Genomic DNA, 12,128 nt, shown 5'->3' with positions numbered 1-12,128 from the left:
TAATATGATATTAAGAAATTATGGAGGCTGATTTTTCAAAACCTATGCTTGAATTTAGACCTGTCGGGCAGAAAAATTTCATTTCTTTTCCAAAGTGGAAATCGCTAAGACAGAGAAAAAATGAGATAACACATAAAAGAAGTTGCACTTGAGTTATTTAGAGTAGAGCTGTGCTTCCATACATGAAGAAAACATTTTTCTGCTAGTACTGTGTATTAGCTCTTGAAAGTCTCTGCGTGGGGGTCATCCACTGCTTGCTTTCCCCGTTCCCAGCCATAGTGAGCAAGCTGCATTGGCTCTGCACTGCTCCCAGCCACTGCTGACCAGGTAGTTTTAAAATGCACTATAAGAAATTAAGTCAGTCCTTTTTCTTACTTTTTCCAATAGTATTTAAATGCCTGAAAAAATGCTAGATGTCACATTCTCATTTCATATATACCTGCTTTTAAAGAGACTGAAATAAACAGTCAGACCCTTCTGACTTTGTCTGACAGATTTAAATCATTTTCATTGTTTTTAATTAATCTTTTGTAATGGAACTGAAAACGCTTAAGAAATGGAGTTTGCGTAAATTCAAGTAATGCACTTACAAGCCTCACCAATGTTTTTATTTATCCACGCGTTTCCAAATAAAAAAAAATAATTTGGATATTTGTGTACTTCTAGTTGGAAATCACCTTTTGAATCTAGAAGGGTTAGTTTTATACTTCTGGCAGCCAGTTTATCTGAGCCTTGCTTTGGAATAGAAAGCTTATTTGATTCTAACTAGAAATGGGAAAGATGGGGCGTGTGCAATTTTCTATTAAGAAAACTGGGGTTTACTTTCAGCTTTTCTTAGATATGCTGTGTCTAGTCGCTTCTTTCACGCTTCTGCCCCTCCCCTCTTCTGTAACTTGGCAATAACAATACCTATCTCACAAGGTTAATGTAAAGGATTAATTCACTATCATACCTTATAGCAAATGGCTGTAATCTATTCAGCCAAAGCCTACAGGATAAAAATATATTCAGACTTTATTTTATTGAAGCTTTCCCACACAATGCCAAGGTATTATTGATTATTCCCTTCCCTGTTCAGTGGGAAGAAATGCGAGTTCTGCACGTGGGCCAGGAGAAGCCCCTGGGTCGGCAGGGGCTGGGACGCGGCTGCCTGCCCAGCCGTCGTGCCGAGGGATTCGTGGTTGGGGCTGAACAGGAGACGACAGCGCGCGCTTGTTGTCGCCACGGCTGGACCGCTCTAGGAGGACTGTGGCCAGCAGGCGGAGGGACGTTGCTCTGCCCATCTCCGGTAAAGGCAGAGCATCGCCCACACCAGTTTGGGGATTCGGGGGGGGCGATGAGAGTCCGTCAGTGGGCTACCAAGATGGTCGTGGCCAGGGCCCATGGCTGTGAGGAAATGGGGAGCAGAGCCTGTTAGCCGGGCTAGGATGGTGGCCACCAGCACCCATGGGAAGGGGAGCTAGAAAAGCTCCTTCCAACCAAATACCTGTGGCTTAGTCTCAGAAGAAAACTGCAGTACAGCCATCAATGTACGCATAAAGTCATGCAAAGTATACCAAAATACTAACAAACTGTAGTTACCTTAGCTACCTTGCAGGTCATGTCTCAATTTGTGGTGTTCTCCATGTGTGTTTCTGAGAATGACATTTTCTATTAGTATCTGTAAATTGTCATACGCTTTCCAATATACAACAATATAAATAATTTAAGAATATAGTAAATATTCTAGAGCATTGTGCATGGGGCGAGTTTCTGTTGTTTACCTTCTTGGATAACAACCTGCCAGCAAACTGGTAGAGCATATTAGGTTGGCTTTCTTTAGCTGAACCCTGTTGTATTTATTATACTAATCCAAATCTATTAAAACCATCAACAAAAGTAAGGTTCCTTTTTCCATTGCCATAAATGTTGAATGTCTTCCAGCTATTCTTATAAGCAGATTTCTCTCATAATCAGTTCATTGGCTTAAAGTTAGAGCAGATTTCTTCCTTATAGTGAATGATATGAAGTTACAAAGTTTGACTCTTTTTCTTGAACAGTTTCTTACTTTTAAGTTTAATACTGTGGGTTATTTTTCCGTCATGTTAGTCTGTCTATTTCAAATCTAAGTATCTAATGTTCAAATTGAATTACGATTGTAAGTATGCTTCCAGTGTAATGCAGTGCAAATCCCTTTCCTTTGTTCAGTTTATTGTCTCTGTTGACTTTGCTAAGCACTTACAATCACAGCCAGCAAGATACACATACATATCTTTCCAGTCATAAGCATCCCAAAACTTACAAGTGAAACAAGACGTGCTGGACATTCTTGAGTGATGATAAATATATTAGCAAAATGTTAAACTACCTCCATAGAACTGTGTATCAGTTGAGATAATCAAAATAAAGGAAAACATTCTGTAAGAAAGAAACATAAAAAAAATTGGGTCTTCCAGCTTGGCAAAGAATGATAAACACCTCTGATATTTAACATGTTTTTTATCAGCAGTGAAAAATGAATCCAGATTTCATCAAGTTCCAGGTCTCTGGAAAAAAGTTAATTGCCATATGCTCAGGAAAGTCATTTGCTTTCTTAACCCCTACAGTTGGAAATTTTTTTCTCACTGAATATCCTCCATCCCTCTTAGGCCCCGAGACCTGACCTTTCTCGGTGTGCAGCACCTCCTTGGCACACGTGAGGTGTTCCAGCTCCTGCTGTTGAGCTGACGTATACGTGTCATGTTCCTGGTTCACAGGCCTAAGGGAAAGCTGTACCTTCTTTATAGTGATTACCTTATATAATTGCCTTTGGCCAATTTGAAGCCAAGCAACAGATTGAAATACTGAATGTGGAATCAGAAGTAGCTCTCTGTCTGGTCAAGGAGCTTGAAGCTCTTGTTTCTGTGCATTGCCTGGTTGAATCCAGCTTAGAATAAAGTGAGTCACATACAAGCTCCTTCAGTAGTGACTGATCATGGGATGCTGTGGAAGAGAGACTGCCTTCTCAGTGTGTTCCATGTTTTCTGTCTGCTTTTATACAGAGTAAACAAGAAAGCTAACTCTTGGGAATTCTGAAAGGAAAAAATCCCAGGGCAGATGAGAGGGAAGAGACTCTAAAAAGTCTCAGATGAAAACTTGCTTAGACCATGAAATGGGGACTGGCTAAAAAAAAAACAAAAAGGCAAGTTGATAAGGCAGGAATTGAATGAGGTTTTCTTGACAATCGGGGATTTCAGTGGGAACCCTGAGCGCTGGTGAGATGGTGGGGATAGAGGAGATGGGTATCAACAAATGGGTTTTATGGTTCCCATGATCATCTTGCAGTGCCCCTACTGTAAGAAAAGGGATCCATAAGGAGAAACCTGGAACTGGCTACACAAAGTGTAGGAAAAAGAAAGTTAGGAGTGGGGTGAGGAGACGCAGCTTGAATAAAAGAGAGAAAAGTCCACTCTTATTAGGCCAATTGAATGCTACAAGTAGATTCTGTCTCTGCCACACAGCCCCTGTGGGATGCAGTGAGTTTAAACTAACATTGCACAGGTGATCAGTAATTGTGTTTGTTACTCTTTGGACATGCAGTAAATTAATCCACTGTCTGATTTAAGAAATGTTCCTGAACAAGGATGAAAGTTGTGCTCTGAACATGCAAAGTGCTGTAGAGCACCTAATTAAATGGGTATCAAATTGAGGATCTAAAATGAGTGTAAATTTTTAATTAATATCTTGCTTCAGTCCTTTGTCCAGAAAGCAATCATCGTCTTTCCTCTTTAAAGTGATGTTGTGAGGAAACTTAATGTATGTACAGATGCAGAGGGTCTAGTAATCCCAATACATTTGTGGGTTTGGGTCTGGAGGGAAAGAGGGAGTGCTTATTTTCATTACTGGAACAATAGATTAGTTGCAAAAAAAGCCTGATAAGTTTGGAGACACAAACTGACAGCAGCTTTCTCAGAACTAAAACAGTTTTTGCCCTGCAGCCTTCTTTGTTTTTATTCAACTGTATCAGCAAATCTAATAAAACATACAATTTTCTTCTACAAACTTTGACTTGGTTATATCTGTTGACCTGCAACAATGCTAGTACTCTGTATGTGTGTATGTGCACTGTATATGTGAAACAATAGATTAACTGCAAAACTGTGAATTAGAAAGGAACATTACCTGGAGACAGTATTTCATTTCAGAACAGTGTGTCTTTCTACATATATATATGTATATACGCTATATTACACTTCTGATAAACAAGTTATAATGTAGTGAAATTTTTAAATGATCTTTTGCTTTCACTTCAATGATCAAGGAGTTTATGTCAGTGATGGAAGATGATGTTATGGTTTGATTTGGACTATTAATTACTATATCGGCTGGACTCTGACTGATTAAATCTCCTGTTCCCATCCCTCACTGAAGACTTTTTCAAATGGAACAGCTCAGGTTCTATTTTGTAGAATTTAGTTCTGGGGTAATTGGGGCTTTGTTGTCAGTGGATGCTGTCTTACCTTGGTGTCTAAGTACTGGCAGAGGGAAGCAGTCCCTATATACATGTTTTCAACATATCATTTTGTCTATCTTCAGGCTTCTGTATGCACAGTTGCAGTGGTTTTGGATGGCCTTATGAAGGCACGACTGCAGAGGGAGAAGTTTTCGACTCTTGTTTCTTGAGTTCTGCTGTGGGGAACCAGTTATTTGTGATTTGGTGTTGCACTCTTTGGCTTGTTTGTTGGATCATTGCTTTATTGGCTGTGTCACCTGGGCTTGTGTTAGATCTTGTGTTACCTTTGGCATACATTTTTGCTCCTCAGTAAGTTAAAAAGCTTTTTAAACTGAAAACCATGTTATCATAGAATCGTTTCAGTTGGAAAAGACCTTTAAGATTATCAAGTCCAACCGTCAACTTAACACTACCAAGTCCACCACTAAACCATGTCCCTAAGTGCCACATCTACACGTCTTTTAAACACCTCCAAGGATGGCGACTCAACCACTTCCCTGGGCATCCTGTTCCAGTGCTTGATAACCCTTTCAATGAAGAAATTTTTCCTAATATCCAATCTAAACCTCCCCTGGCACAACTTGAGGCCATTTCCTCTCGTCCTATCACTAGTTACTCGATAGAAGAGACCAGTACCCACTTCACTACAACCTCCTTTCAGGTAGCTGTAGAGAGCAATAAGGTCTCCCCTCAGCCTCCTCTTCTCTAGACTGAACAGCCCCAGTTCCCTCAGCTGCTCCTCATGAGGCTTGTGCTCCAGGCCCCTCACCACCTTGGTTGCTCTTCTCTGGACACGCTCCAGCACCTCAATGTCTTTCCTGTAGTGAGGCGCCCAAAACTGAACACAGTACTCGAGGTGCGGCCTCACCAGTGCCGAGTAGAGGGGAACGATCACTTCCCTGCTCCTGCTGGCCACACTGTTTCTGATACAGGCCAGGATGCTGTTGGCCTTCTTGGCCACCTGGGCACACTGCTGGCTCATATTCAGCCGGCTGTCGACCAGCGCCCCCGGGTCTTTCTCTGCCGGGCAGCTTTCCAGCCACTCTTCCCCAAGCCTGTAGCGCTACACGGGGTTGCCGTGACCCAAGTGCAGGATCCGGCACTTGGCCTTGCTGAACCTCATACGATTGGCCTCAGCCCATTGATCCAGCCTCTCCAGATCCCTCTGTAGAGCCTTCCTACCCTCAAGCAGATCAATAGAATATACCTGAAGTCACTGTTTCTAGTCATCATTCTGGTGTCCACTTGTGAAAATACCTGTCTTACTAAAAGTCAAACATAAAAGCCAAAAGAAAGTTCTGCGTATTGGGTTGTTCAGCTGTGTTCTTCAAATATAGCACCAGACTGAGGCTGGGTGAAGCTGCAGTGAATTGCTGTCTCCTGCATCTCCTGTGTGCAGCATCAGAGTTGTACACAGCTTTGCTGTTGGCGCTGCTTAGCATCTTTGGTCTAGTAAGAAGTCTTTTGAATGTATAATTAAATATGTGTTGTCAAAGAGTAATGAGAAGTCCATCAGTATTAGATTAAAAGCTTAATTATATGCAAGCTAAGACCCTTGTTTTAAAAGGGAGATGAGTTTCCAGACAAGTTTGCTCCACTGTTGCCATAACTCAGCTGGAATGTGAAAGCTGCCAGCTGCCACCAGAAGAGAAGAGAAGCAAATAGCCTGGCTGGGATGACAAGCTGCAACAGGTCTTCCTCTGTAACATCCTCAGTCTGACAGCCTAGCAGGATTTTGGGAGGAGGGAGGCAGATACTCCATACCATGAGTCTGTGCCTAGGAAGCCCCTCTTGCTCAGCCAGGGTCAGTGACGGACAGACAATTTGACCAACATTATGAGCTACTTGTTTAAAACGGAAGCTGGCACGCACTGATACTGTGTGTGACTTCCCTTTTATGCAGAAGTCCCATTATAAAATACTTGTTATTTTATAACAAGTGACATTTTAAAGTGGTCTCTCCTGCATTCTAACATTACAGACTTACAGACCTTTTTTTTTTGTTTGGCAGTAGGGCTGGATTCTTTTGCAAAAATGTGTGTCTTCTGAAGGTATTTGGTAGAGGAAGATACTGGCTTCTGTTGGAATTTAGCGTTTGTTTTTAAGCTGGCTGGCAAGTACATGGTTCACGTGTATTCGCAAACATATGTTTCACAAGTATACGTTTCGCAGTTGGTAAAGTTTATGTATTACAAATGGCTGAGAAGGAGGTGCCAATGGAGTACGGATTTCCCGGGGGAACAGCGCACTAGGACTGAGCCTTCCCACTTGCAGGAACACAGTTGCTGGGCGTTTGGGGTTATTTTCTCCATCCCTCAGTACTGATACTGTCTTGCAGTACAAATCCAGCATTTGATGAACTATATATATATTTTTTTTTAAAAGTCTAATCTGAAATAGGAATGATCTGAACATCATTGTGTTTTCAAATGTTTACTTAGGGAATATTACATCACCATGGTGAAATGGGTAAGCAACACCAAGGCTGTGGTGAGATGGTTAAACAGACCTCAGAATATCTCCATCCTTACAGTTTGTGAAACCACAACTGGGGCTTGCAGCAGGGTAAGTTGGATTTTTTCCTAAGCTCTCTTCTCAAGGTTTCTTCCTGCATTTTGTTTTCATATTCAGAAAAAGATTTTTGGAAATCAGTTTGCAGATGCAGTAGTTATAAGCTGAAGATAATTAGTCAACAGGGAGGAAATGGATGTGAGAAAATTCTAAATCTGGTGAAATTATTTCATGCAATTAGCAACTTTGAGTGACATTTTCAGAATTACTAAGCTTTGTTCATTCATTAACTTCAGTGGAAACTGCAGTTGCTGAACATCATGCACTTTGGATATAGCTAGCGCAGTGACAAGCTTGTCTTCCGTCAGATATTTTCAGCTGTCTGGTTTTTCCTCTCTCCCTCCACAGAGTTTCATTTCAGATCTTTCTGTCTCTCACAGCTTACATATGTTTAAGGAAAAGGTGTAAAATTCTGGTAATTCCTGCAAATTCAATAGCAGAATTAAATAACTTTACAAAAAAATAAAATTGAAAGGCAACAGGGATATTTCATTTTGAGTGTAAGCCAGGCTGAAATACATTTTTCTATTTGAATCCAGCCACATCCCATCCCTTGACCCAGACTTTGACTTCTGACACTCCTGCATTACATCTCTTCATTTTCACAGTCAATCTTGCATCTTGAATGCAGTTGGCCACTTTCCCAATTCTGAGTCACACTCTCTTCCCAGAACCGGCTAAAAGTATAAATATTTTCTATACATGCTAATATCAGTACCAACAGATGCTCCAAAGTAGAGGGTATAATTTGGCAGTGTAAATGGTTATGAGTGATTAATGTGGGTCTAAGTTTGGCCTCTGAGTCAAAAGGCTCCCATCAGTGTCTGCAACTGAAGTCAGTCATGTTAAAGTGTTAGGGAATATTTCCAAGCTCGTCTGCTTCTTTTGCTACATAGTGCAGGTTGCTCTTCCTGGCTCAGAAACTGCGAATAAGTCCCCGAACTATGGATTAAGATTGTGAACATGGAGATTTGTTGATTGGGTTGCTTTTCACCTGGTTCCTGCAAACCTTGTGCCCTTTTATTAAGAAAGTCTGTCATGAACCACTGTGAGCAGTTGCTTCTGAAGGGAAACCCTTATGTGCTCCAAGGTCGGTTGGACTTGTCTAAAGTAGGTATCCAGGGAGCTGTAATCCAGAACATAATATAACAGAGAGAGACTGAGAAGTCTCACTCAGAAGATTTAAAGTGCAGCAAAGGACCTTTGTAGATGGAAGGATAGCAATGCAGTGTCACCATAGTGAGCGCAGCTCAGACTGGGCTCATGCTTGTAACCCTGGATGGTTCCTATGCTGCATCTGCTGCGATAGGTGATGCTTTTGAATTCAATAATGGATGAAGAAAGGCCTTATTGTGAGAATTTAACTTAGTATCACACCATTTGATTTCAACTGTAAACTTTTTTTTTTTTTTTAGCATTTTGCACATGTTCTCAATTCCAAAAAGTGCTGTATAAAACCAGCTGCTGTAGTAGCTACAGATTTCTCATTTTTCAGGCCATATATGTACAGATGCTTCTATAGCTAATAAATTTTCATGACTTCAGCGTGACTGTGACAATTTACAACAGTTGATGTATATTCTATATTTTTTCCCAACAATATGTGCATGGTATTTGGAGGGTTTTTTTAGATGGCATGATGTGAAATATGAGTGTGGCCAATAAACCACAATCATTTGCATTTATTTTTTCTCTTCACTAATGCCACACTACAACCCATTAAAGCAAGGGATTGTGATTTGAAAAGGTCTCACAATTTGAGCTTGATGCTGGCTGTTTGCCCAGTGTTGATGAAGGACCTAAAATATCCAGTTGTCAGATGATGCCTAGAGGTAAAAAACAAATAGAACTGCCTGTGTAAAGCTTCTTGATAGCTAATCAGAAAGAACTGAAAAAGGCATTCTTAGGTCCCCTGTGGTGTTCTACCAAAAAGCTCTGAATAAAGCAGCTGACTTCGTAATTAAATTATCGTTTGTTTCAATGTAAGTGGCAATGAAGAGATGTGAAGACTGTAACACAGTAGAAAAAAAAAACCACGAAATAGCTAGAGACCTTTTGCTGAATGTGGGAAATATTTTTGATCTATAGCTATTCCATAAAAGCAATTTTTTCTTTTTTAGAAATACGAAATGCAGTCAGACCTGTGGCTTCCTAAACAGGTATAGTATAAATGCTGTTTGTGGGTATATAACGTGTAATTGCTTAGTTGTCATTTTTATTTAATTATATGGTTTTTATAAGCTATTAAAATCCATTCCTTTTAAAATTGAATACTTTTTAGGATCCTAAATTAATTTAACAGCTGAGGATTATAGCAGTGTCTGTGTAAACATGCAGCTTGTTTCTGTGGTAGTGGGAATCCTGTCACTTAGCATCACGCAGAGGACATTTTGCAATCTAGCTGACCGGGTCAGTGGTGGAAAGAGATACGTACTTCCAGCGAGCAATTCAGCCCTTCGAACTGAGACATGTGTCTGGGTTTCGGAGGCAATATTCCCTTCAGTTTCTGATCTCTCTGCATTCAGTTAAGTAAGCACTTACATGACCAGCTGATTAACTCCCTAACTCTTGGACGGTTAAAGATGCATCAGATGAATCCCATTCCAAGCATGTCCTATATACTGTGCTGATTTTTTTCTGATTAAAAAATAACCTCACCAAATTAAACCCAAAGGAGTTCAAAGATCTGAGGTCATACGGGCTATAATTGGAATGCATAAGAATAATATTTCTAAATTCATACCCAGAACAATATGTTGAACTAATATGTCAGCAGATGATTCCATTTTCATAGCTTCAGAAGAGCTGTCCAATAAATGGATGAAACACATTCTGTTTAAAATACATTTCAGGCTTCATTTTGCAATGTGCAAATGAGAAATCATTTTTAAAAAAATTATGCTTTTATAGCAAGCTGTTTAATATTTCTGTGTAAAGTTAGACATGAAGAGATGGTATCACATCAGGCTACAATTTATGTTAAGAACATGATTCAAAATATCACTTCAACGTACTTATTTTTTCCATACAACTTTATCAAAATCAGTGCATGTTAAGCATGTACTTGGTAATGTTTCATTGAGTCCAGGCCATGGAAACATTTGTTCTCCTCATCACTAGTAGGACTTAACTCTGTCATTAATTGTATGTCTGTAAAGGAACATATCCCAGAAAGTCCTGCTGCATTAGGGATGAGACTACCAGACCTTTCATTGGGAGGGAGAGTTTTGCAAGGGCTGTAACCCGTGCTTTAGGACAAGGTTGCACAATGGTAACTACTGGTGTGAACTACATTTAGCTTTAGCCACCACATTTTTGTTAATCTTAGCAGAATATATTTAAAATCTAAGCTTTTTTCTCCAATTGTCTTATGAGCACAGCAACTACCAAAACCACGGAGACAAAAAACCTAAGCTGTTTTGTTAAGAACTTTAATGGAAAGGGTGACAAACTAACACAACCTTACATTTATAGAACGAAGAACCAGTTTTCTCCAAGGATGGCAGTAAGTTCTTCATGACTGTGCCAGTGAAGCAGGGAGGCCGGGGCGAATTTCACCACATAGCCATGTTTATTGTCCAGGTAAGGTTTTGGTTCAGGCTATTCTTAATATCCTGGTGGTCATCTAGGACTTTTACTGAAGACACATGACCCAAGCAGAGGCTTTCACTTCAAAAGAACCTGAACACTTGTGTTGTGGTCATTTGTCCTGTCCAGGTTGTCACTCGGTGCGGAGGGACATATTTATAACTTCTTCCAGAATAAGTGGAATTCTCTCTCTTTTCTTAGACCTCTCCTGTGGTGCCATGTAAAGTCTGTAAATGAAAAGTACTTCCAAAATACTCTCTTTGGAAGATTTCATGTTTTCTTTGTACCTCTATAGACAAGCAGAGATGTTTTCTTGTTAAATGCTTCTATCAATAATAATGTTTTATAGCCACAGAAATTCAAGAGACCTGCAGGAACACTGATTTTACCCTCTTTGTATACACTATATATGCATAAGTATAATTTTAAATGTCAATTCAGAACATTCAGAATCTGGTCTTACAACAGTAAAGGGAGGCAATACCCAAAACTTAAAATTTTGTGAAAAGTAGGACTCTTTTATTACCCTTTGCAACATTTTCCAGTGGCTTCCATTTCCCAGGGTCATTACTTTTTCCAAAGAAGAATCTGAAAGAAGATAAATTTGCACTGTGACTTTGAAGGTCACCAGTATGAAGTTGTGATGAACTAATAAAGTAAATTATGCCCTGGAACGGAACACTCCAAGGCATCTATTTAAATCAGCAAAGCATTAATCCAGGTACTTTAGCAGAGCCATATGACATAGGAGGGATTATCAAGGTACCCAAAACATCAAAATAGCAGACTTGGCACCAGGCAACTCTATTATCTCCCTTTATGACAGTGTTCTGGTATGAACATTATTAAGTCTGAAATATGTTCACAGGGTACTGCAGACAAAACAAGAGCAAAAGAACTTTAATGAAAATTTAACCTGAAGAAGCAAGAACAAGATACTCATTCCCTAGAGTAAATATATCAAGAAAGAATCAGAGAAGAAAAAAGGGATCAAAGTCATGTCAAATTCTGTCTTCTAAAGAAAACACTAACTCAGATGACAATCTGGTAAAGGTGTATTAATAGAGTAACCACACAAAAATTCACACCGGAGCAAAACCGTTTAGTCAATCAAATCTTATTTTGATTTCTTTCCCAATATGAATAAGTATCTTTAAAATACGTGAAATGATAATGATGTAGATCTGGAAATTAACTTGCAACATTCCCAAGGATGTTACGATCAAATTTGCCTTAAACCTGTAGGCTCTGATATTTCTCACTGCTAAAGAACCCAGGAAACTTGATCCTAATTCAAGAAAATATTTAAGCAAAAGATGAAGACCACTCCTATTCCATAAGATGATTAAATATATACCTACTTTTAAATACATTTTTTTATTCTACCAGAATAATGTTTAAAGTCAAGCTTAGGATTAAGAGTTTGGTATTCTATCCCTTTTAGGCAGAATTAGAGCCCTCGGTACTGCACAGCTCCAAAAATCAAAAATACTTCTAT

General features: G+C 39.6%; 1 protein-coding gene across 2 annotated transcripts in view; it reads left to right on the top strand.

Moving 5' to 3' along the window:
* DPP10 (dipeptidyl peptidase like 10) overlaps window positions 1-12,128 on the top strand; it is a 565,422-nt gene that overhangs the window by 519,618 nt on the left and 33,676 nt on the right. For both annotated transcript variants that reach the window (XM_030018079.2, XM_030018078.2), the window contains exons 11-13: window positions 6,913-7,036; window positions 9,163-9,201; window positions 10,517-10,624. In XM_030018079.2, coding sequence (XP_029873939.1) covers window positions 6,913-7,036; window positions 9,163-9,201; window positions 10,517-10,624 — 271 coding nt within the window. The remainder of the gene's footprint in view (window positions 1-6,912; window positions 7,037-9,162; window positions 9,202-10,516; window positions 10,625-12,128) is intronic.

This window comes from Aquila chrysaetos, chromosome 6 (genome assembly GCF_900496995.4).
Source record: "Aquila chrysaetos chrysaetos chromosome 6, bAquChr1.4, whole genome shotgun sequence".
NCBI lineage: Eukaryota > Metazoa > Chordata > Aves > Accipitriformes > Accipitridae > Aquila > Aquila chrysaetos.
This window is presented reverse-complemented; position numbering and strand designations above follow the sequence as displayed.